The sequence below is a fragment of the Ursus maritimus genome, unplaced genomic scaffold (assembly GCF_017311325.1).
Source record: "Ursus maritimus isolate PB19 unplaced genomic scaffold, ASM1731132v1 scaffold_21, whole genome shotgun sequence".
NCBI classification, from domain to species: Eukaryota; Metazoa; Chordata; class Mammalia; order Carnivora; family Ursidae; genus Ursus; species Ursus maritimus.
In genome coordinates, this window is record NW_024424564.1 from 52,817,544 (window position 1) to 52,841,692 (window position 24,149).

A 24,149-nucleotide genomic window follows, 5' to 3' on the forward strand; every position below is an offset into this window, starting at 1 on the left:
AGGAAACCGGTCTCCTAGCCCTCCGCGAGGTAGCAGAAAGCCGGACTGAAAATTGGCGAAGCCGGCGCGTATAGCAGCGGAACCAGCCTCGCTTAGGCTACAGCTAGTATTAACTTTGTTGTGTTTTTCCTTTCGTTTCGCGTGCCTTAAAAACCTCTTAGGATTTCTTCGCAACTTGCAGTCATGGAGCTAGCGCAGCCCAGGGACCTGGAGCAGTACTTGGCTCTGGGCAAGAGGAGGCACAACGAGCTGTGCAGGCAGAAACGGATCTTCAACGCCAGGAACAGGATCATCGGGGTGAGGTCCCCGGTCGGGAGGGCGTGTGCAGGGGGGTGGCGAGGGAGGCGGGAGGCGGGCGGCGGGACAGCGGAGGCGAACCCCTGCGGTGAAACCGCTGATTCAGGCACAGCCGCGAACGGCGCCAGCTGTGCTGGGGAGGACTGGCTCGTTGTATTGACTGCTGACGACGGGAAAGACGTGGAATCAGCGCTGTGAGGCAGGGGAGCACAGGGTGTCAGGAGAGCACAGACTGGGGCTGGGAGAGGAAATCAGAGAGGGCTTCCCAGAGGAGGTGTTGCCTAAGCTGTGTTCTGAAGATCTCTATTAACCAAGAGAAAGGGAGAAGGAAGCTCTGGGGACAAGCTGAAGAACCAACTATAAGCAAAAGCATCCAGGTATGCAAAGACCTGATGTGTACCTAAGACAATTAGTTCATCGTGGAACAAGGCTTTAAAAAATTAAGTAGGATTGTCATCGACTGACTAAAAATATCTGGCTGTAACTCGTCTCCCCTTGTTTTCCTTTCCCAGGGAGACACAGAAGCTTGGGATGTTCAGGTTCATGAGCAGAAGATAAAAGAAGCAACAGAAAAGGCTAGACATGAAACTTTTGGTGAGCATTTCCTGAAGTCTCCCTAGCAGTTTAAGGCTGTGTACCTCTGGACTCCAGTCCTCATGTCTTCAAATATGTAAAACTTGTCATTTTCACACTCCTCCTTTTAAAATTTCACAGTTGCTTGTGCTCGATTAACTTAATGTGCTGATTCTTTCTCTGTTAAAGGGAAAACAGCTTTTGAATTCAATGTGGGTTGTAGGAAATATATTTTGAGGGTAAAGTACGTTTTTACCCGTTTTCTTTAAAAATTGGGTATGAAAAACCCTAAACACACACCATCTCTCCTCAAAAGTTCCAGACCTTCTCCAGGGAACCATTGCTTGCACTAGATGACATCCACACACTGCAAGCTCGCGTCCCTGCACTGACTCAGAGCTAGATACGATAGCGTGGTAGCCCTGAGATCAAAATTTCAAATGGAATTCATTTTCCCACATCAGGTGCAACAATTCCAGCTAATTTTTTTAAGCTTATAAGGATTTTTTAATTTTTTAAAAGACTTATTTATTTATTTGAGAGAGAGAGAGAGAGTGAGCACAAGAGCAAGCACAGTGGGAGGGGCAGAGGGAGAGAATCTCAAGCTGACTCCGCGCCCAGCGTGGAGCCTGACTGGGGGCTCAATCTCATGACCCCGAGGTCATGACCTGAGCCCAAATCAAAAGTCAGATGCTCAACCGACTGAGCCACCCAGGTGCCCCCATTAGGATTTTTTTTAATAGAAAAAAGCAGAATACAAAATTGTATATACCATGGCTATCAATTAAATGTTAAAATATATTTTTTTAAAAACAAGCTTAGAAAAAGACAGAAAGAAAATATGCCAAAACATAAGCAGTGGTGATGTTGGAATGATAGCATATGAGTGAAGTTTATTTTCTTCTCTAGTTTCTGAACAGTTCACCTTTTTTTCAATATGCTGTTTAAAAATAATTCAAACTTTCAAGAACGATATGACGGGCACATACATACCTACTAGCAGATTAAATGTTAATATTTTGCCAAATTGGCTTTAGATATCTTATTTTAGGAATTCTTTTTGAGAATTAAACGCTATATATGTACGGATAATATCTATAGATACATGTGTTATAATGTATGTATATATATATAAAATGTATAAATGTTTAAATATATACATAAATATATATAAACCCCACATATGTATATGTGTGTTTGTATAACTATAGCTAGATAGAGCTCTCCCCCACATCATCTTCCCTCTTCTTCCTTCCTCAGGCAGCTATATCATGTCCATGCTTGTTTCTCGTCATATTGTACTATTTATGTACATATTCATGATGATATTAAATTTTTTGTGTGTGTTTTAAGATACAAAATTTTGCCTTGGGTGTTTCAAAATTTCACCTAAATCTTCCATAAATACATTGAATGGATCCTTTTGCAACCTTTTTTATTCAACATATTTTTAAAATTAATCAGTCATGGGGCACCTGGGTGGCTCGGTTGGTTAAGTGACCGACTCTTGATTTTGGCTCAGGTCAAGATCTCAGGCTCCGGAGATCAGCCCCCGTCCGGCTCCTCACTCGGCAGAGAGTCTGCTTCTTTTCCCCTCGCTTTGCCCCCCTACTTGCACAGTCTGTCTGTCTCTCTCTCTCTCTCTCAAATAAATAAATTCATTCGACAGAGAGAGAGACAGCCAGCGAGAGAGGGAACACAAGCAGAGGGAGTGGGAGAGGAAGAAGCAGGCTCATAGCGGAGGAGCCCGATGTGGGGCTCGATCCCAGAATGCCAGGATCATGCCCTGAGCTGAAGGCAGACGCTTAACGACTGAGCCACGCAGGCGCCCCAATAAATAAAATCTTTTAAAAAATAAAATTAAATTAATCAGTGATCTACATATAGGATGTTCATTTTAATTACCTTATGGTATTTTGTTATGTGAATTGGCTGCAATTTCTTTATTCATTCCCTACTGATGGCTGATTTAGGTTTTTTCCAAACAAGGCTGCAATGACTATCGATGTGCTATGTCCCTAGCGTATACGGGTGAGAGATGCATGGGAGTAGAACTGTTAGATCATCAGGTATGCGTGTTTTCAGTTTTATGGGATGTTGGCAAATTGCTTTCCAAAGTTATAATTGTACCAAGTTGCACTCTCCCAAGCAGTGAATGAGAAATCTAGTTTCCTTACTCTCCTTACTAATTTCTTTACTAATACATGCTATTATAAGCATTTTAAATATTTTGCCAATTTATCAGATGGTTCCCATCTTGTAAGGCCAGTCATCTTTTCAGAAGTGTATTGATCTTCAGGTTTCTTTTCTTTTCTTTTCTTTTCTTTTTTTTTTAAGATTTTATTTATTTATTTGACAGAGAGAGAGGCAGCGTGAGAGGGAACACAAGCAGGGGGAGTGGGAGAGGAAGAAGCAGGCTTCCTGCTGAGCAGGGAGCGTGATGCGGGGCTCGATCCCAGGATCCCAGGATCATGACCTGAACCGAAGGCAGATACTTAAGGACTGAGCCACCCAGGTGCCCCATGATCTTTCATTTTTTTTTTTTAAAGATTTTATTTATTTATTTGACAGAGAGACAGCCAGCAAGAGAGGGAACACAAGCAGGGGGAGTGGGAGAAGAAGAAGCAGGCTCGCAGCGAAGCAGGGAGCCTGATGCGGGGCTCGATCCCAGGACCCTGGGATCACCCCAGAGCCGAAGGCAGGCGCTTAAGGACTGAGCCACCCAAGCGCCCCAGCCCCATGAACTTCCAGGACATGACCCGTCATGACATGAGCCGAAATCATCAGTTGCTTAACTAAATGTGCCATCCAGGCCTCCCCGTTTGGTTTTTTAAACTGATTTGTAGGTTATTTATATTTCAGAATACTGATTCTTTGATAGTTGTGTTACCTTTTCAGAGGCTTATATTACTTTTAGAATCACCAAAAATTATTTTTTAAAGCAGATTCAAATTTATTTTTTCTCGGAATCTTAATCTTACCAATACGCTCTTTCTTCCAGCTGCTGAAATGAGGCAAAATGACAAAATCGCGTGCATATTGGAAGGCCGGGAAAGGAGAGATAGGAAAAGCCTCTGTAAAGCCATCAATGACTTCCAACAGCACTTCCAGAGGCCAGAAACACGCCGTGAATTTGACCTATCAGACCCCCTAGCCCTTAAGAAAGATCTTCCCGCTAGGCAGTCAGATAATGATATTCGGAATACGGTGTCAGGAATGCAGAGATTCATGGGAGAGGACTTAAACTTCCGCGAGAGGAAGAAATTCCAGCAGGAGCAAAGCCGAGAATGGTCCTTGCAGCAGCAAAGGGAGTGGGAGAACGCCCGCGCCTACCAGAGATGTGCAGGTAATGCAACGCGAAGGACACACTGGTCTCAACACTTTCTTCCACAGATCAGCACCCTGCTCTTCTCCCCAGCTTCATTTTGTCTCTTAAGTCCAGCTAACGTGCTATGTTGGCCATGAGGAGAAAGGGCCCACCTTCCAGGATTTAGCAGGAAACCAGCTCTGAGCTTGCTCTCTGTGCCCGGGCTCCAGCCAGGATAACCAAGAATGCGCCCTGCCCTCGGGGTGCTTGCAGTCTGCTGGGAAGGCAGTGGGGAATACACAGGGCTGTGCTAGACGTTCCTAGAGGGTCTGAGGGGTGCAGCCGTGAGCTCCATGCTCACTGCCCTCACCAGGACCCCCCCAGGCCCAGGGATCCTCTCTGGCAAGGTCTCCAAAGGCGGGAAACAGCTCTCTCCTGGAGGACGCTGCGAGGCGAGCACATGCTGCGGGCCGTTGGGCGGCCAGGCCAGCGTCTCTGCTTATCAGTGCCTCTGCGCGGGGACTCCCAGCAGCTCCTAAGCTCCGGTGACTTCTCGTGCCGGCAAGACACGGTAACAGAGTGGACAGTGTCACTGCTCTCATGCACGTGCCAGTGGGGTGACAGGACACAGAAGTGCTTTGGTGAAGGCCAAACGGGAACTGTGCTCAAGTGGTTTCCCTGCAGCCTCCCTGGGCAGCTCGCCCTCCTCCCAGTGCCCCCCCCTTCTTCTCTTCTCTCTCTGCTCTCCAGGAGCGATGTCTCCCCAGATGGCCCATCCCCACCAGACCTCTGCCCTCTCCCTGCCCCGAAACTGCCTGGCCACCATCACCAGGACCTCCACACTGCCCCTCCAAGCTCCATTTCCAGACCTCTTTTTCATCTGCAGCCTGTGCCATCGGGGATCACCTCCTCCTCCTGGGAATACTCCCCTCGACTGGCTTCCAGGACACACCGTCAGCCTGGTGCTCCTCCCCAGGCCCTTTGCTATTTTCTCCTCTCCTTCCAAACCTCCACATGTCATTGCTCACCGGGGCCCTCTGCGCCTCTCCTCTCTCAACCACACTGGTTCCCGTGCCGGTCTCAGCTAGTCTCATGGGTTTAAATACCAGCCATAGGCCATCATTCCCCAAATTTACATCTCCAGCCTGGACTCCTCGCTGAATCCAGAAGCATACATCCAATCACCTCCCGACATCCATCTGCTCTTGGGTGTCTAATAAACTTATCAACGTCAATACAAGACACACTGACCTTCCCCCCAAAGCTGACCTTCCACCTCTGTCAATGGGAACTCCTCTGTTCCAGCTGCTCAGGTCCCAACCCCAAGGCATCTTGATTCCTTCCTTTCTCTCAAATGCCACACCTGGTCCAGCCGCAAAGCATCTCAAATTGCAGCTACCTCCCTCCGCCCCCAGCACGACCGTTCTGGACCAAGCTCTCAACATCTCAGTGTGATTATTGCAACAGCCTCCAGGTGGTCTCTCTGCTTCTGCCCTTGTCCCTCTGTAATCTCTTCTCAACCCAGCGACCAGAATGAACCTGCTAAAAATCAAGCTAGATCTTTTGCTCAAAACTTTCCAATAGCTTCTCATTTTACTCAGAATAAAAGCCAGATTCATTTCAAGGACCAATAAGGGTTTCACAGTCTGTACTGATCGACCACACTGCCTTTCATTCATCCCACCCTTGCCACCCTGGCTTCCTCATTCAGAACATTAATGTGTGAGGCACTTCTGCCGCAGGGCCTTTGCACCAACTGTTTCCCCTGCCTGGAAACATTTCCCTGTATATATCTGCATAGCCTGCTCCTTATCCTTCTTCAGGTCTTTGCTGAAATGCCATCTTATCAGAGAGGTCTTCCCGGACCACTATTTTAAATGGCAACCCTGTACCCTCCCCCATCCCCACACTCTCTTATCCACTTCTCCGTAGCACTGATCACTGACATGCTGTATGGTTATGTGTTTGTCATCCCTCTGTCCATATCCTATCCCAAGCTCAATGAAGGCAGGAGATTTTGTCTGTTTTATTCACTGCTCTGTCTTTAGTTCTTAGTACATAGATACCTGTTGAAAATGCATTCATAGGCCTTAAAATAAATCTCAACCACTTCCCAGGTGCCCACTTTCCCACCTCTGGCTAAGAGCTTGTATCTCAGCATTGGATTTGGCCCTTGAGCTGTCCCCTGGACATGTCCCCAGGCACCTCACTACATTCTGGAAAGTACCCTGAATTTCTCTCCGGCTCTGTTCCTCCCTCCACCCTCCTCCCCTCACTGAATGCCATCTCCATCCCTAGTCAAGCCACAAAGCTGGGAGTCGTCCTTGAGCCACCCTTGTCTCCAAGCCATCCTCAACTCCTGTCCTTCTACTTCGGGCGTATATTTGGAACCGTCCATTTCTCCCATCCCTGCTCTCACCACGGTGATCTAAGCCACCACCTTTTTTTCACCGGGAGGGACCACACCGAGGTCTTTCTAATTGTCCTTCATTTTCTTTCTTGTCCTCTCCAGTCTGTTCTCAACATCGCAGTCTGAGTGCTACTTTTGGAACAATGTCAAGTTGGACAATGTCACCCCCACTCCCTCCATCCCAGCTTAAGACCCTCCAGTGGCTTCCCATTATGTACAGAATAAAAGGCAAAATCCTTTGTGGGCTACAGGGCCCTGCTGCTCAGCACCCACCCCCAACACCCCGTGTCACCTTATGGCCCCTACCCCACTCGCTCCATTCCAGCCACTTGGCTTCCTTTCCCTTCTGGATCCTGGCAAATCCCATCAGACCCTTTGCACCTGCTCTCTGCCCAATCGCTTGTCCTCCCGCCTCAGCTTCAATGTCCCTTCCTCCTTGAGAAGCGCTCTTACTCCCCACCCACCTCCGCCTGAGTCACGTATTCCCAGCACTTCCTCTCCTGGTCCCCTTTTCCGCGAGAGCACTATTGCGATGTGCTTCCACAGATGTATTTCGGGGTTCATTCGTTTATGACCTTGCTCGTCTCCTGACCGTAAATTCCACGAAGGCAGAAAGAGCCCTTGACGTCTTGCCCACCTGTACGCTAGGTGCCCAGCAAAGGGCCCAGTCCGTGTGTGCCTCCTGTGTCAGCAGGAGGTGGGGGAGGTGAAGTCCAAGGGGGGCAGAGGCCACTAACTCACCACTAGAGTTTGGTCTTTGTGTTTGGAGGTAATGACGACCCCATGGGGCACAGACACCATGTGAAGAACCTTGCAATCCGTGACTTTTTAAAAAAAACGTGTAACGACCCTGCAATATAGGAGTTGTCCTGCCTCCGCAAAGAGGGCTGGAGGCTCAGAAAGGTCGCGTTAACAGAGCTAGAAAGTGTCCGGGTGGGATTAGCAGCCTGCTCCTGTCTGACTCTCAGTCTTTAGCTTTTGCTGTTTGGATGCCTGTCCTCCAAAGTCCTGCTGTGACTGCATGAATATCTCCCTCTGAGGATGATTGATCAGTGCCCCAGCCCAGGACCAGGGCCAACATCAGCGATTCCCAGTAGTGTGCCAACACCCCGTGCCCGCACCCCGGAGCTCTACCCAAGTCCCCTGCTCCGTGGATGAGGGCAGGCTAAGAAGACGTGCTCGGCACGGCTGGGAAGGAGCTCGGGTGGGCAGGCGAGGTTTGACTGTGTTTTGCTTCCTTTTCAGAGGACCTGTACGTGAAGACAAGACTGCAGCTCGATGAAACAGCCAAGCATCTACAGAATCTGGAAAGTGCTACCAGAAAGGCTGTTAGCGCAGCTGTGAAAGAATTCAACAAGAGCCAGGTACATCCCGGGCTCCATCTGGGGGGCGCGGACACACACACAGCTGCTTCCCCGGGGGTGCCCCCGCCTCCCGTACCCAGGCTGAGCCCTTCCCTGGCTCACACCACACCCCGACAGAGCCCTGCCGGGGCTGCCCAATTAGGGAGGTGAGTGAGACCCCATCCCTGCTCCTGAGCTCTGAGTCAGGGTGTGAAATTCAACAAAACTGGCCACGAGAGCCTGGGGGGCGGGGGGGTCTCAGTTGACCCTCTAAACCTCAGATTCTTGACGTCTACCTGAACGGATGCCACCCAGCCTGCTCTGACACCTTGTCTTGCTTTCACTTCCTCTCTCTCACCTCTCAGAGCTCTGGTCCTTCCTGAGAACAGGTCCTCCGGCCCTTGTTAACAGGGGCAATTCTGATGCTGACGATTAGCGTCAATTCTGGAAGCTCCTGACACCTCCCTCCTCTCCCAACTCTGTAGGACCTCCTCCCAAATGCTGCTCCTCACCCGGCCATTCCCTGTTCTCTGTTCCTTTTGTTAATCAGACGCCCCCTTCCCTGATTTTCTTTTCAAACGTGATTATACTTCCTGGATGGGATGGGGGCCACCCCGATTCGTTTCGCCCAGGAGCTGGTTGACCAGAACTGTGGTCTGTGCAGTAGCATGAAAGACGATGCACCAGGGAGCGGGGAGGGAAAAGGAGACTCCTGCTCCGGGATTTATGTTTAACCTCATCATTTCTAATCCCCATGTTGGGGTGCGTGTGTGTGTGTGTGTGTGTGTGTGTGTGTGTGTTATGAAGTACATGCTATTTGGAGGATCTAACACCATCACATTGTGAACTAAATAGTTGGGAGACACAAGCTCAAAAATACCCTTCTGGTGGGACTTTTAGGTCATCCAAATCCTCGAGAGGCTGGACCAGAGACCAGAGAGAATGCTGGTTTTCAACGGGGCAGCAAGGAGGGGTTGCGGAGGTCTGAGGAAGGCGCTCGGCCAGGGCTGGGGGCGGGGGGAGCCCAAGGGCAGACTGAGGCCCCTGGAGCCCAGGTCACCAGCCAGCAGGCTGCAGGAGGTTCTCAACGTCACCTGGTCCTTGCCCTTCATTCTGCAGACAATGCCTAAGAGAAGAGGTCACTTGCTCCCGCCCCGCAGAGAATTCCTGTCTCGGCAGTACTGTGGCTCTCATTCCTTCTTTCCCTTGTCGCTCGCTCGGCTCTCTCAGCAGGTTACGTAGTAGCCCTCTTGCTGGGGACCGCTTCTGTTTCGTGTTTTGGAAACCGTGTTGTTGCACCTTTGGCTTCGGACTAGAGCTAGGCTCTGCCCCTTGGCCTGGAGTACTGCTACACAGGTCTGGGTGATTGTCCTCGAGAGCACACTCCCAGCAGGCCAGTCCCGCTCAGCAGGGGAGGCACACGCTGGAGAGTGTCCCTCAGGGAGGTGACGGCCGCTCCTTTCATTAGACGTGTGTTGTGGTGTCAGGGTTGGCGGCGGCCCCGGAGCCAGCGGTGCGGGGACAAGACCCGGCTCTCGTCTGCCGCCTTGGAAAAGCCAGCCACGTGCCTCAGTCTTGTCATCTGTAGAGTGGGGATAATGATGACAGCCCCCTGTGCCGGCCGGAGTGGGCTAACTCATGCTGGGGTGGGTGGGAAACACTCCCCAGTCTCAGTCTTGGGGCCTTGAGGCGCCTAGGTGGCTCAGGCAGTTGAGTGTCCAACTCTTGATTTCGGCTCAGGTCATGATGTCAGGGTCCTGGGATCGAGCCCCACCTCGGGCTCCCTGCTTGGAGAGGAGTCTGCTTGAAATTCTTTCTCTCCCTCTGCCTCCTGCTTGTGCGAGATCTCTCTCAAATAAATAATTAAATCTTAAAACAAAAGAAGTGAGCACTGTTGTGGGTCACTCTGTTGGGTACTCTCTGTGGCCTCCAGCCGTCCAAGGGTGACCGGGGCCACTGGGAGGGGCACAGAGCCCTGCCCTGAGGTGAGTGAAGCCAAGCCAGTGGGAGATGGTGGCCTAACCCGGGGAGACAGCTCCCCACTTGGGCAAATCAGTGCAAATACCTGCTGTTCCCACACACAGCCATTAGGTGGGGACCCCCTCAGCCCAGCCCACGGGCCCATCGCCATCCAGGCAGCCAGGGTTCAAGGGCCTCCCCGCATCGGTGCCTGACGAGTCTACTGCCGCCACCCCGCCTGTCCCACGTGCACTTTAGCAAACTCTTCCGTCAAGGGCTCCTAATGAGATTCGCCCACCTGTGCCTCAATCCCCATGGGGTCACTGAGGGCATCTTCCTTAATGTCTTCCTCTGTGCAGGCCACCGAGTCACTGGAAAGGAAAATTCGAGAGAAAAAACAGGAACAAGAAGATAACCTGGCTGAGATCTCCAACCTGCTGCGTGGGGACCTGCTCTCGGAGAACCCGCAGCAGGCGGCCAGCTCCTTTGGGCCACACCGCGTCGTCCCTGACCGCTGGAAGGGCATGACCCAGGAGCAGCTGGAGCAGATCCGCCTGGTTCAGAAGCAGCAAGTCCAGGAGAAGCTGGTGCCCACCCCCCTCCCCTCCTCACAGAGCCCGCAGACGTAGCCCTGGGCCACTTGCTGCCTTCCTCCAGCATCTGGTTATAGCTGCTGCTGTACTTGTCCCTAGAAGAAGCCCTCAAGGAGTTTATGTTCTGGGTGGGGTGGGGGGAGAGGAGAGCCGAATGACCCCACACATGGGTGATGTGCTTGGGTGGGAGTAAGGCTGGGCCAGGGGATGGAGGATGCGGGGTTTGAGGGGGGTCACCAGGAGCCTGGGAAGTGATGCTGGAACAAAGACTTGAAGAAGGGGGGGAGCAAACCACGCAAATATCTGGGGAAGGACCCCCAGGCAGGGTGAACTGCTGGTGGCAGGACCAGCTTGACCTGCTCGGGGAAGAGTGAGGAGCCGGCTGGCTGGAGTGGACTGAAGGCAGGGGTAGGAGGAGGTCTGGGAGGTGGAAGGTCAAGGTCCTGGCAGTCCACGGGGAAGACTTGGCTTTTTCTGGGACTGTGATGGAAAGCTCTGGAGGGTTTTGAGCAGAGGAGTGACATGCTCTGACCTACATTTAGCAGGGTCCCTCTTGCAGCTGTGCTGAGGAAGGACTATATTGGGGTGGGGGGGGAGAGGGATCGTGGGGGAGGCTGTTGCAGTGGTCAAGGTGAGAGATGGTGTCGGCTGGGTCCAGGGTGCTGGCAGCAAGGGTGCTGAGAAGTGGCCGGATTCTGGATCTATTCTGAAAGTAGAGTGAACAGGATTGGTTGAAGGGTTGGGTGTGGCATGAGACCCAGACGAGGTAAGGATTACTCCAGGCCTTCTGGCCTGAGCAGTGAGAAGGATGGAGTTGGCATTTCCTGAGAGAGGATGATGGTGGGAGGAGCAGGTTGGTAGGTGGAGTAGAAGTCACAAGTGCAACTTTGTGTATGTTATGTGTGCAGTGCCCATTAGACATCTATATCTGTTAGGATTCTGTGCCTGATCGTGGCAGAAAACCCTGACTGACAGCATCTTAAATAAAGTAGAACTTACCTCTTGCATGTAGACCCAATCCTTAGCAAGATAGTCCAGGGCTGGTTTGGCAGCTCCAAGATCACTGACTAATGTTTTGCCATCCTCGGTAACTGGTTCCCACTTCCTAGTGCGAGATGGCTGCTTGAGCTCCAGCCATCACATGCATATTCCATCTAGCAGGAAGAAGGAATGAGGAAGAACACTCTAAGGACACTTCTCAAAAGTTTCACAGGACACTTCCTCTTAAATTCCATTGGATAACACTTAGTCACAGGGTTGCCCCAAATTGTAAAGACCGGGAAATGTAGTGTTTATTCCAGGCAGTAAGGTGCTGGCAGTTTTTTTTATTAAGGAAGAAAGAAAAATGGCTACTGGGAGGCAAGTAATATTTTCTACCTCAAACTCCAAGTAAAGGCAGCAGCTGGAGTGCAGAACAGGGTCCTGGCTGGAGGCAGAGGCCTTGAGATCTGGCTGCACAGACCGCATTTAAAGCAGTGATCCTGGCTAAGGTCACGCAGGGAGTGAGTGAAGACAGAGAGAAGGGATCTAAGGACTGAGTCATGGGACAGCCCCCACCCCCACCATCGTTTATGAAGAGTGAAGGGGCTGGAGAAGGGGAAGCCAGAGAGAGAGGAGGGGCCCAGCAAGGGGAGCCCCCGGGTCAGTCACTGCCGCTGGGCTGCCGGCTGAATGCAGGACCCAGGTGACAGTCCCTGGGCCTCTATCTCGAGCACCCTTGGAGGAGGGGTGGGGTGACAGAGGGTCACAGGCAGGAAGGAAGTGGAGACCACAGGTGCCGACAACACTTTCAAAGTGTTTTGCTCTAAAGGGTGCAGGGAAGGGGTGGTAGCTGGTGGGGACGGGGTCAAGAGAAAGTTGTTTGGTTTTTCTGATTATAGAAATAATAGCATACTTGTCATTCCATGAGGACGACGCAGTAGAGAGGGGGAAATTGATGCCAGTGGGGACTTGCTGCAGCCCGTGTCCCGGGTGGTGGGAGCACAATGCCAGGCCCTGGGAGCCCTAGCTGAGGCTTGGGGTGGGTAGGAGCCCAAGCTGATCATCCTTGGCCACGGGGGCGGGGCGTGTCAGTGCGGCAGCTTGTGGGGAAACAGGAAGGGAGGTCAGCAGCTGAGGCTGAAGGGGTCCGGTTGGCGATTTGAGGACAGAGAACCAGGTGCTAATGGTCATCTAGGAGATCTGGAAAGGAATGGCCTAGGGGAAGAGGGCAGGATGGCCAGGCAGAGCCAGGGGTCTCCTGGAGGCTGAAGGTCATGAACTGGAAGTATTCCTAGTGAGCGCCCTTCCCTGGCCACGCTTAGCTGTAAGGGGACCGTGCTCAGGGTCTGCCAACAAGTCTGACCAAGTGAGAGTTTCAAGGGCAGCGAGGGCATCTGCCAGTTGGCCAGGGGGTGTCAGCCATGGACTCTGGGCTGAGCAAGGAGGGAGACGAAGACACAAAGAATGCCAGGACAGTGCAAAGTGTGTGGTCAGTGGGTGGGAGGGCCCGGTGTGGGGTGAGGGGTGGGGTAACTGTGGCCATCAGGGAACTGGAGAGAGGGCAGAAGAGGCAGGTCAGAATGGTAGGGATTAGGACTCTTGAAGGCGGTGACACTAGGAAGGCTGGCATTCTTGGTAATGACAAGATGGGGACAGAAGCTCTCAAAGTGGGGTCTCTGGACCAGCAGCATGGGCATTGCCTAGGAACTTGGGAAAAATGCACATTCTCAGGCCGCACTCCAGACCTCCTGAACCAGAAACCCTGGGGCAGGGCCCAGAGTCTGTGGCCGGTAAAGCCCCCCCAGGGTTCTGATGCCCATTGGAGTTCGAGGGTCACTGGTAGGCTATGCCCAGGGGGTGACAGCTGATGGGTTGGCACCTGGTCTTTGGAAAGGAGGGGGAATGCCTAAGAAACCAAGGAAAGGAAAGTTCTCAGGCCTGCAGAATGGGCGGGGTTGCCCCAGGGTCAGCAGATGACCACCTTGGGTGGGATGGCAGGTGCCGTGGTCAGGTGAGTATGGGGGAGGGGCAGCAGCCTGGTTCAGGGAATGAGGAGCAGGTGGGATGGCTCCCCTCTCTGCTCTCCTCCAGGCCCAGAAGGTCAAGTGTGTGGGAGAGGCAGCGGGGGCGTGGGAGCGGGACTGGGGGGCAGCCAGGGAGTGAGGCAGGGAAGTAGCCCAACGTGGGAAGAGCCCCGAGGTTGGCATCAGATGCAGGGATTGTTGGACCCCTTGCAAGGCCCTGCTCTGTCTGTCCTTCGCTCCTGAGATTCAGTCCAACTGTCTGGCAAGGAAGGTCGACCATCTGTCCAGAAAGCAGCATTCTTATCTGATTTTCAATCTTTGTAGAAAATTAAGACAGAAAAACAGGGAAAAAACACCACCAATAGGTCTCACCACTCATAAATACTGCCCCGCCCTGCACCCTTGTATGCCCCCCGGTGCCCTTCCCTCCCGCCGCCTCTTCCACATAGGGAGACGGGTTGGAAAACTGAGATCATGCAAAGAATAGTTAGGTTGCCTGTCTCTGAGTCCGGGGCAAGTATGTCCCCGTGGCATTCTGTATCCTTGACGAAAGCATCTTGTATCATGACTCGGGCAGCTGTGAGCAGCCTCACTTTACAGGAAAGGAAAGTGAGGTTTAGAGAGGCGAAATGACTCACCCGGTAGGTGACAAAACCAGGCGCCAGCCTCGGCTCAGTCCCTGGGTGGGGGCCGGGGTCTCTGCCAGCCCATCTGTGCCTGGTGGCCTGCGGACCCAGGTCTGCGGGGCCCCTGGACACTAGCCCTGCTCACCGGGTGGCTGGGAGCCCTGCCCTGAAACCCGTGGAATGGAAGGAGGTGTGCCCATCCTCGGACCTGGCCCACCTGCTTTTGCTTCCTTTTGCCTGTAGGAAGGCGAGCTGACAAAGTAATTCAGACTCAGGACGGCTGATAAAACTCAGGTTTGGGGGACTGAACCCTTCCCTCTGCATTAATCCAGTTTCCTCTTCTAAGCCTTGGTGGCTTTTATAAAGGGGTCTGGAAGGCCATGGGGAATGAGCTGAGATGCAGAAATCCACCTCCAAGATCATAAGCCCATTGTCAGGTGGGCTGTCACTTCGGTATGTTCTAGAAGCAACCAGGTGATCCCAGTGTTCGGCAGCACACCCCACTGGTAGCATCCTGGGTGGGAGGCCCTGCATTTGGAGCCCTGGGATGGCAGCTGCTGTTGGGACTGCCTCGGCTGTCCCTGCAGGCTTCAGAGGGCCAGCTGACACCTTCCGAGTGTGGGAAGCCCCTGGGCCACCTGGAATGATGGCAGGTAGGGGTGGTCTCCTCTGATTTCCTGCTTGACGTTGCTCACTGACCTGCCCCCCCCCCGAGCCTCAGTTTCCCCGGCTATAAGATGAGAGGCCGATTCTCCTAGATGATCCCCTGGATCTCTTCTGGGTCTGGGGACGGGTGGTGGTGAGTCACCTCTCCTCCCTCCAGAGGCTTCAGGAGGAAGAGCGGCAGCGAGACATGGACTGGGACCGTCGGAGGGTACAGACGGCTCGCGCCGCTCTGCTCATGGAGCGCCAGCAGCAGCGCCAGCGGCGCGACCTGCGCAGGGCTCTGGATTGCAACAACCTCAGCCTGGCCAAGGAGCAGCATGCGCGGTGAGGGCCTGGGCGAGGGGCACGCCGGAGGAGTGCTTGGGGTGGAGGAGCAGGTGGGACGGCGGAGCGGAGATCCGGCTGAGCCGTGGGGAGGGTCACGGCAGGCCGTGTGGACCCACCCTCCCCGAGTCCTTCCCACCCAGACGCCCAGGGCCCTTGCTGTGGATCTCCCAGGAGGCCCCCTCGCAGCAGTGGCTTGGGCGGCACAGCCCTCCTGGTATAGAATCCGAACAGGAAGGGGAGAAGGGCTGAGAGCCACAGGCCAGAAATTAAATGCTTGGAAACCGCTGGTCCTGGCAGCCAGGTGACCCTCCCCGGGAGGTGCTCCTGCGGGCCCTAGGGACCTCCCGTGGGTGCTGGTGATGGAGTACACAGAGAGCACTGGGGGGCCTGGGGGAGTCGGAGGGCGTTTCCCAGGAGGCTGCGTGGCTCAGACATGGTGGGACGACAGTGGCGGTGGCCCAGTGCAGCGAGGGGTCTCCCGGGCTGCCAAGGGCAAGCTGGAGTCTCTTCGTCATACCGACAGACCCCAAGAGTCGTTCAGAGTTCCGCCTACAGAACACGTCAAATGCAGATCCCTAGGTGAACTTGTTAAAAACCACATTATTTACTTATTTATCTGTCTGTTCGTCAAGCTCTTGGCTTGGACTTGGCAGAGACCCACCCGTACTTTCTGCAATCAGGTGTGTTTCCCAGTGGGTCTCCTGTTGGCCGGTCACTTCTGTTGGGGCCCCAAAGGAGCAGTAGAGATGATCTGAGGGGAGTCCGATGGGATCAACAAATATCTTTATGGCCACGCCGTGTGTGGAAACCAGGAAACCAGGCATTTGCTGATTGTTTTTCTCCTTGTCTTATTATCAGGAAAAAATATATGGAGGAAATCTGTACAAATCAACACACTGAAGATTATTTCACACAATTTAATACAAGAAGTCGGTAATGAAAGAGGCACCATTTATACCTGAAAGGCAGTAACTGTGAAGAGTCGTATTTAGTAAAGAAAGCAATGCACTCCGTGTTCTGGAAGTCCCCTCTCACTTTTCTCCCGAGGACAAACACGCATGCAACCTCTGTCTCCCTTGTACGTGTATGAGGAACATTACTCTGTCTAGCTCCGCTCGCAGAGTGTTCCCGGAGCCCCCGTGGGTGTCGTGGGTGCCGTGGGCACCAGGGGTGCAGGGATGGGGCAGACGTAGCCCTGCAAAGGACCATCCCAGAGAGAGTGGCATCTGAGGGGTCTGTGTCTCGCTGAGCCGCCAGGTCCAGCTGCTGTAAGAGCTAACACGGGCACTCACTATGTGCGAGGTGTTTAGAGCAATGGGACCGCACAGGGTGAAGTGGAAGGGGAAGATCCACTGGACTTTAACCAGGAAAGGTCCTGGGGTGCTGTGGGCCACAGAGTAACAGGGTCCAGTGTGCATGCTTCCAAAAGGAGGCTCCAGCAGCGGCGGAGCTGCCAGAAGAGAGGCTGACTTTGAAGATATGCGTCACCGTCTCCCGACCAAGCCAGGCTCACGTGGGCTCCCAGAATGGCAAAGCATTTGAGCAAATGGTCACACTGGGACATAGTTCAAACCCAGACAGAGTTCGCCTAGCAATGCTGCCCCCCACAGGGCAAGGCGGGTCAAGGGGGGGGCTCCTGCAGGTGCTATGGCTGAAATATGAATTGTGATCTTAGGCCAGGGAGTGGGGAACGTGCAAGTGCATTTATTAGCGCCTAATGGATGCGGGATCTCACTAGTGCCTCGTGTGGACGAGCTTGTTCACTACAAGTCTGTGGAGCCCAGGTGTTACCCTCCCTGGCCGGCAGAGAAATGAGAGGTCTGCTGGCTCAGATTGCCCCTAGGATGTCCTGGAGTTTGTGCCCCTGTTAGGCACAGGGCGGTTCCGCCAGACCCACGTTGACTATGCTGCTCCTGCAGGGCGAGGAGACCTCGAGACCCACCCAAATCAAGTGCGCCCCCTGTGAGTCACCCCCTCGCCCGGCCGCTGGCCATCCCGAAGGGAGCGGGTGCTCCTGAGTGATTGACAGTGATGGTACACCCCCTCTAGGGGCGAGGCTGGGGGTGTATTCGTTTCCTGGGGCTGCCATAACATAGTACCACAGACTGGGGGGCTTAAGCCATAGACATTTCTACTTCTTCACAGTCGGGACGCCAGAGATCAAGGTGTTGGTGGGGCTGGATCCTTCTGAGGGCTCTGCAGCTTCCAAGGGTTTGCTGGCGACCTTTAGGGTTCCTTGGCTTGTCGATGCATCACCCTGACCTAGGCCTTTGTCTCTATGGGGCATTCTCCGGATGCGTCCGTCTTGGATTAGGGCCCACCCCAGCGACCTTATCTTACCTAATTACATCTACAGTGACCTGATTTCCAAATAAGGTCACGTCTGAAGTACTGGAGGTTAGGACTCCAGCATATTTTTCCGGGGCGACACAATTCAACCCATAACGGGCAGAATGCAGAGGGCACCTGGTCCCGTTACTTCCCAGGACAATCCCATTTGGAACACTGGTGGCCAGGCTCAACAAGTCACATGTTGAGAAGGGTACTGGTGACGGAGGAGAGACCACGCGTCTGGAGCGTCCATCCTCCTGCGCTTGGGCAGGGAGACCAAGCGGGAGACACACAGACAAAGAAGTAGATCCTTGCAAAGGAGCCCAGGGTGGATTCACACGTGGGCTGGTGGCCACAGGCAGAAGGGAGATAGCGCTCAGAGGCCGCTGCAGCCGCCAGTAAAACATTTATATGCCTGGAATCACGGGCCCAGCGTGGAGAAGCATACTTTAACTCTGATTTTTACATCATCAGAACAAACGTTCCAAGAGGAAGGGCAGGCTTGGAAACTTTGCGCACGTGCTTGCTTTACGGGCGCCCTCTGCTGGTGACCAGAAGCATAACACATTCCCGATGGTTTGGGGAGGGGGGAATGAACTCAGCCATTGAAGGCCTGGGGCAGGTTGGAGCCACAGTCCTGACACCGCTGGATGTCACGATCACTCTCCTGCCAAGAGAAAACAGGAGAAGAGAGCTTACGCCTTAGCGCTGGCTGGAAGGCAGAGCCAGGGTCCAGGCGTGGGGCCCCTCCATGATTCTCCTCTTAATGACCACTTACAGTCTTACCCCCCCCCCCACACACACACACCCCAGAGGGCCTGGGTTTGTTTTGTTTCATTTTGTCTCAACATTTTACTATAAACATTTCCAAACACAGGAAAACGGACAGAATTGTACGGTACATATGCACGCACTACTGCCTAGATTCTCCAACTAATATTCTGCTGTATTTGCTTCCTTACCTGTCTCTTCACCAGTTTTAAAAATTCCACTTATCTGCTGCTTACAAAAGACACATTAAGGGGCGCCTGCGTGGCTCAGTTGAGCGTCCTACTCTTCGTTTTCACTCTGGTCGCGATCTCAGGGCTGTGAGATCGAGCCCCATGTCAGGCTCCGCCATGAGTGGGGAGTCTGCTTGAGGATTCTCTCTCTCCTTCTCCCTCTGCCCCTCATGCTCTCTCTCTAAAATAAATAAACAAATCTTTAAAGAAAAAAGACATTAAAACAAAACAGCATAGAAAAGTTAAAAAATAATAGGATTCCAAAGTTATTTGAACTTACCCAAATAAGTGAAAACTGATGTCCACACAAAAACCTATCCACCAATGTGTGTAGCAGCTTTCTTCATACTTGCAAAAACTTGCACATAGCCAAGATGTCCAGACAATGGAATCCAGACAATGGAATATTATCGGTAATAAACAGAAATGAGCTATCAGCCTCAAAAAGACCTGGGGGAAGTTTAAACGCATATTACTAGGTGGAAGAAGCCAATCTGAAAAGGCTATATGATGAGCGATTCTAACTCTATGACCTTCTGGAAAAGACAAAACTACGCAGACAGTAATATGATCAGTGGCTTCCAGGGAGTGGGGGGAGGGAGGAATGAACAAGGGGAACACAGCGGATTTTTAGGGCAGTGAAACTCCTCGGTGTCATACTCTAATGCTGGGTACAGGTCACCATACATTTGTCGAACCCATACAATGTACAACGATGGCCAACATGAGCTGTATATGTTTGTTGAGGGAGTAAACAGTGCACTGTGTTCCAGTTAGTGCTTTCGCCTCACCTCCTGTGTCATTGAGGACGCTGCACACACGCTCTCCCTGTGCCAAGCACTGTGCTAAGTGCATTCCTTCCACACATCTTGGTTCTTTGCAAGAATCCTCACAAACCAGAATTATTGTCCCTGTTTTCCACAGATGAAGTCACCGAGCTGGAGGATTTCTGCTTTCAAGAGAATGATCTATATGGCAGAATGAATATCCTAAAATGTTTGTCCACGACCGCTCAACCAGATCCCGGATTAATTACAGCAAGCAATTTGTATGCATTCTGAGCTCACAAAGGGAGTAAATGAAACCATGGAAGTTAAACACACACATAAGAAGAACAGTGAACTGAAACCAGGACAGTGACCATTAATAAGAAATAGAGGCTGGGGGGCGCCTGGGTGGCACAGCGGTTAAGCATCTGCCTTCGGCTCAGGGCGTGATCCCGGCGTTATGGGATCGAGCCCCACATCAGGCTCCTCCGCTATGAGCCTGCTTCTTCCTCTCCCACTCCCCCTGCTTGTATTCCCTCTCTCGCTGGCTGTCTCTATCTCTGTCAAATAAATAAATAAAATCTTAAAAAAAAAAAAAAGAAAGAAATAGAGGCTGGGGTTGTCCTGGTAGCCAAGGTTAATAATAGGAATCCAGAATTTGGGGGATTAATAATTAGGAGAAAAATAAGAGGCCCTTATAATGGGGGGGTATCAAAGATAGAGACCTCTGCATTAATCTGGGACCTTGGAAGGTAACTACACCCTTAGTGAAAGGGGGGGGGATGGGCAGAGACTGCTGGAAAGCAGTGTGTCTTCACTGTGGCTGTGGGATAGTGATGATGGTTATGGTGGTGGTGGTGGTGATGGTGATGATGGTGGTGATGGTGATGGCGATGATGACAGTGATGGTGGTGATGGTGACGATGATGACGGAGATGATGATGGAGATGATGATAATGGTGATGCTGATTCCCTGAGAATCCACACCCAGATGCTCACTGTTCTATAACCCCAGAGTTTCCATGTTTTTCAAAGAGGAGAGAGAAATCCCCAGCAGAAAAATTAGATCTCAGTGTTCTCAGATTAATTTTGCCTCCACAGAACCTACTAGAGGCTACCATAATCTCTGGACAAAAGCAGTCCCAATTTAGACTCTTCAGGATTCTTCCAGATTAAATGGAACCAAAGACAAGCTCACACAAACATGCAAAATACGCAAGCAAACAAGCCGCCATGGGTAAAGTCAGTAGAAACCACCGTTCAGGTTTGAATCTCCCTAGAACTTTACATAACAAAGTTATGGAATACAGGGTGTTTGTTAAGTGTGTTGGTCTTCCGCATCTAGCCTTGATGGAGTAACTAGTACTGGGCTGTCTCTCCTGCTATAAACAACAGAAAACTGCACAAAATAATTAGAACAACTGTTTTCAGACATTGGATGACAGACGGTGCAGGACTGTGATCTCCGAGAGAAGGGGAACGAGGTGAGCTGTCCAATCACCCAGCACTTCTTCCCGAAGACATCACTCTTCTTGGCAGGAAGGGGGGCCCCGAGCAGAGTGCACTAATCTCACGGAGCTGAGGAAGAACTCAGAGTCAGAGAAGCTGAGGTAGCAGGACCCTCTGGAGCAGTTAGCACGTGACCCAGCAATTCAATTCCCGGCTATGTGCCCGAGAGAATTAAAAACGTACGTCTACACAAACCCTTGTAGATGGATGTTCGGAACAGCATTATTCACAACAGCTGAAAGGTGCAAATGACACCTATGTCCATTAATGGATGAATGGATAACCGAAGTGTATACGTACATTCCCACCGTGGACTAGTATTTGTCCGTAAAAAGGAAGGAAGTACTGACAAATGCTACAGGATGGATGAACCTTGAGAAAATTACGCTGAGTGAAAGAAGCCAGATGCAAAAGGCCACATATCATGATTCCATCTGCATGAAGTGTCCGGAATAGGCAAACCCATAGAAACAGAAAGTAGATTAGTTTTTTTCCGGGGACTAAAAGATGCAGGGTTTCTTTCTGGAGGGATGGAAATTTTCTGAAATTATATAGTGGTGATGGTTGCCCAACTCTGTGAATATAGTAAAAACCACTCTACACTTTTAAGAGTGAATATTATAGGACATGAATTATATCTCAATTTTTCAAAAGCCCACAAGATACCACACTACATGGCCACTAGAATGGCTAATATTAAAAAGACCGACCATACCCAATAATGACCAAGGCGCAGAGCAACTGGAACCTTAATCCATCATTGGTGGGAACAAGCAGCTTTGACCAAGCTAACCATATATTTAACTATACATTTAACTACGCTCTTAACGTTAAACAAAATTGACTAGACATTTACCCTGTGATCTAGCTATTCCTAGAGAAAAGAAAGCGTATATCCACAAAAAGACTTTACAGAAATGTTCATAGCATCTTTATTCATAGTCACTCCCAACCGGAGTCCACCACCGGGATGCCTGGCAGACAGTGACCTGGTAAACAAATCTTCTGTACTGCTCACCAATTAAAAGACCAAACTACTAGCATACCCCCAAAATGGTTGAATCAGAAACCATAACCAGGAACATTGTACCAGACCCAAAAGAGTATATAAATCCGATTGTATATATGTGAAGTTCTAGAATCAGCAAAACTATTCTATCAGAGTTTGCCTGCAACAGGGCGATGGAGATGAGCACAAAAGCACATGAGGCAACTTTTTTGGACTGAAGAAAATGTACAGAAAAAAAAGAAAGAAACAAGACTCTATCCCCCACCCCCATCAAGTAAGCAAAAGCAGGGGCCCTAACACACCTGCTACCGGAGGATTCCGGTGGAATGAGCTTGGTGGTTGTCGCCGTGCCTATGCCCACCAGCAGGTGGCATTGTGTCTTGCATGCATTCGCCCTTTGCAGGGCCATCTTGTTTCCAGGCGCGCCTCTGGTTTCTCTAGGCAGATAGACGAGTCTGGTGTGGAGGCGGTGGGTATAACCCACCGCGAAGCCACCTTGGAGTGGTGCTGCAGGGGCGACTGGTCCCCACGCCTCTTGCCTGGTCACAGGCCAGAGCATGGCAGGTGGAGTCTGGTGAGAGGGCCTTCTGAGTACATTTTCCAAAAGAGGCATCTTCTTCTTTTTTTTTTTTTTAAAGATTTTATTTATTTATCTGACAGAGAGAGAGACAGCCAGCGAGAGAGGGAACACAAGCAGGGGGAGTGGTAGAGGAAGAAGCAGGCTCCCAGCAGAGGAGCCCAATGTGGGGCTTGATCCCACAACGCTGGGATCACGCCCTGAGCCAAAGGCAGATGCCCAACGACTGAGCCACCCAGGCGCCCCAAAAGAGGCATCTTCTTGACCTGTGATGTGTCCATAGGATGCTAAAGCAACGATGAAAAGAAGGCAGAGGAAGCTAAGTGAGTGCAGGACCATTAAGTGTGTGGACCCATGTGGCCTTCCTCTGTGTTTTCCTCCCAATCAGCGAAGGTCCAGGTGTCTCCCTACATCCTTGCCCAGCCACCCCCAGGTTCACGCTGCTCCGTCTTGGAACCTAGCCCCCCATCTGCCGAGCCCTGGCAAAGTCGGTGTTGCCAATTCTGTGTCTGGTAGGTCCACCTTCCTTCTTTTCTTTTGCCAAATGAGTGATGACTCCAAAGCCCCAAGGACCAATCCCTAGCTAGTGCTGGTTACGGCCCCAGTGTGGACACGGGTGGGAATCTGGGGAGATGGAATGCCTGTGATTTAATGGGTCTTTTCTTTTCACCAAGTGTTCTAGAAAGCTTTCCAAACACACTTGTTTTGACAGTGCCAGAAGAGACTTCAACCCTATTGTCCACAATGGTTGGGGATGGAGCATTCCAAAACCCATCGGAGAAAGACATGGCTCAGGCCATCTCCACACCAGGCTGAGCTGCGAACTCATCACCCCATAAGGTTCCCATGGGGGCTCTTGGCCTCGACAAATGTGCCTTTGTTGACTGGACATCCAGTGGGAACTTGCAGAGCCTGAGGACAGGACTGACACGTCCCTGGATGAGCATAGGAGCCAGCCAGCCACCATGAAGCCTCTCGTCAGGGTTACTCTGTCCTTGGCTTGCTCATGTGGTAAGTGGCCCCGAATGGCCTTTCAGCTCCAGGGTCACCACTGACGGGGCCAGTCTCCTCATTCCCAGCTCAAGCTCACGACTGGGGAGTCTGAGGAGACTTGGTCACGAGCAGTCCGTAGGTTAAGGTTCCATCCCTGCTCCCATCTCTGTGGCCAGGGGGATGTGGCTCGGAGGGTAAGCAGAGGCCAAAGGGGCGGTGGTGGGCTTGCAGCAACATCAACGGGCCTGGCAAAATCGAATCATATCCGTGGCTGATGCTCATTGCGCCTTGCTCAACGCTGACAGCACAGACTCACTATGCGACTCGAACCCTCATGAATCCATAAGGTGTTATGGCCTGTTTTATTTCCCAGATGAGGACTGGAGATTTAAAGAATAGAATGAATTTGCCAAGGTGGAGCCGGACTCCGACTCCCAGAGGGCCCAGAAGGCACAGAAGGAAGGGTCGGCAGAGCCACAAGTCATGAGGACGGGTGACAGCTCTCCAGTGTGTGTCTCTGGCTTGACCTTTGCCCTGGATTCCAGGCTCAGCATCAAACCCACTCGATAGCCCCACTTGGAGGTCTAGCAGTCAGAGTTAGTGCGTCCGAACAGAACTCTGCCCCAAACCCGATCCTTCAAGCCTTCTCCATCTCCGTCAATGGCAATCCCACTTTCCCAATTGCTCAGGCCAAAAGTTTGGATTCTTTCCTGGGTTTTCTCTCTCTCACATCCCACATCCACTCCATCAGCAAATTCTATTGACTAGACTTCAAAATATTTAAAAAATCTGACCACTTCTTACTGCCTTCTCGGCTCTTTGTCCAACCTATCCTCCCCCGGCTCGCTGACTGCAG

General features: G+C 51.8%; 1 protein-coding gene across 2 annotated transcripts; it reads left to right on the top strand.

Moving 5' to 3' along the window:
• The first annotated feature begins 1 nt into the window (after position 1).
• RIBC2 (RIB43A domain with coiled-coils 2) lies at positions 2-16,119 on the top strand. Of its 2 annotated transcripts, none has more exons than XM_040637703.1 (7): positions 2-297; positions 810-891; positions 3,872-4,216; positions 7,833-7,951; positions 10,249-10,476; positions 14,937-15,103; positions 15,965-16,119. In XM_040637703.1, the coding sequence occupies exons 1-7, from the start codon at positions 184-186 to the stop codon at positions 16,041-16,043; spliced, it is 1,134 nt and encodes a 377-aa protein (XP_040493637.1). In that variant the 5' UTR covers positions 2-183; the 3' UTR covers positions 16,044-16,119. The 2 variants fall into 2 exon arrangements, with proteins under 2 accessions (XP_040493637.1, XP_040493638.1); XM_040637704.1 differs by lacking the exon at positions 2-297 and adding an exon at positions 380-674.
• The last annotated feature ends 8,030 nt before the right edge of the window (positions 16,120-24,149 follow it).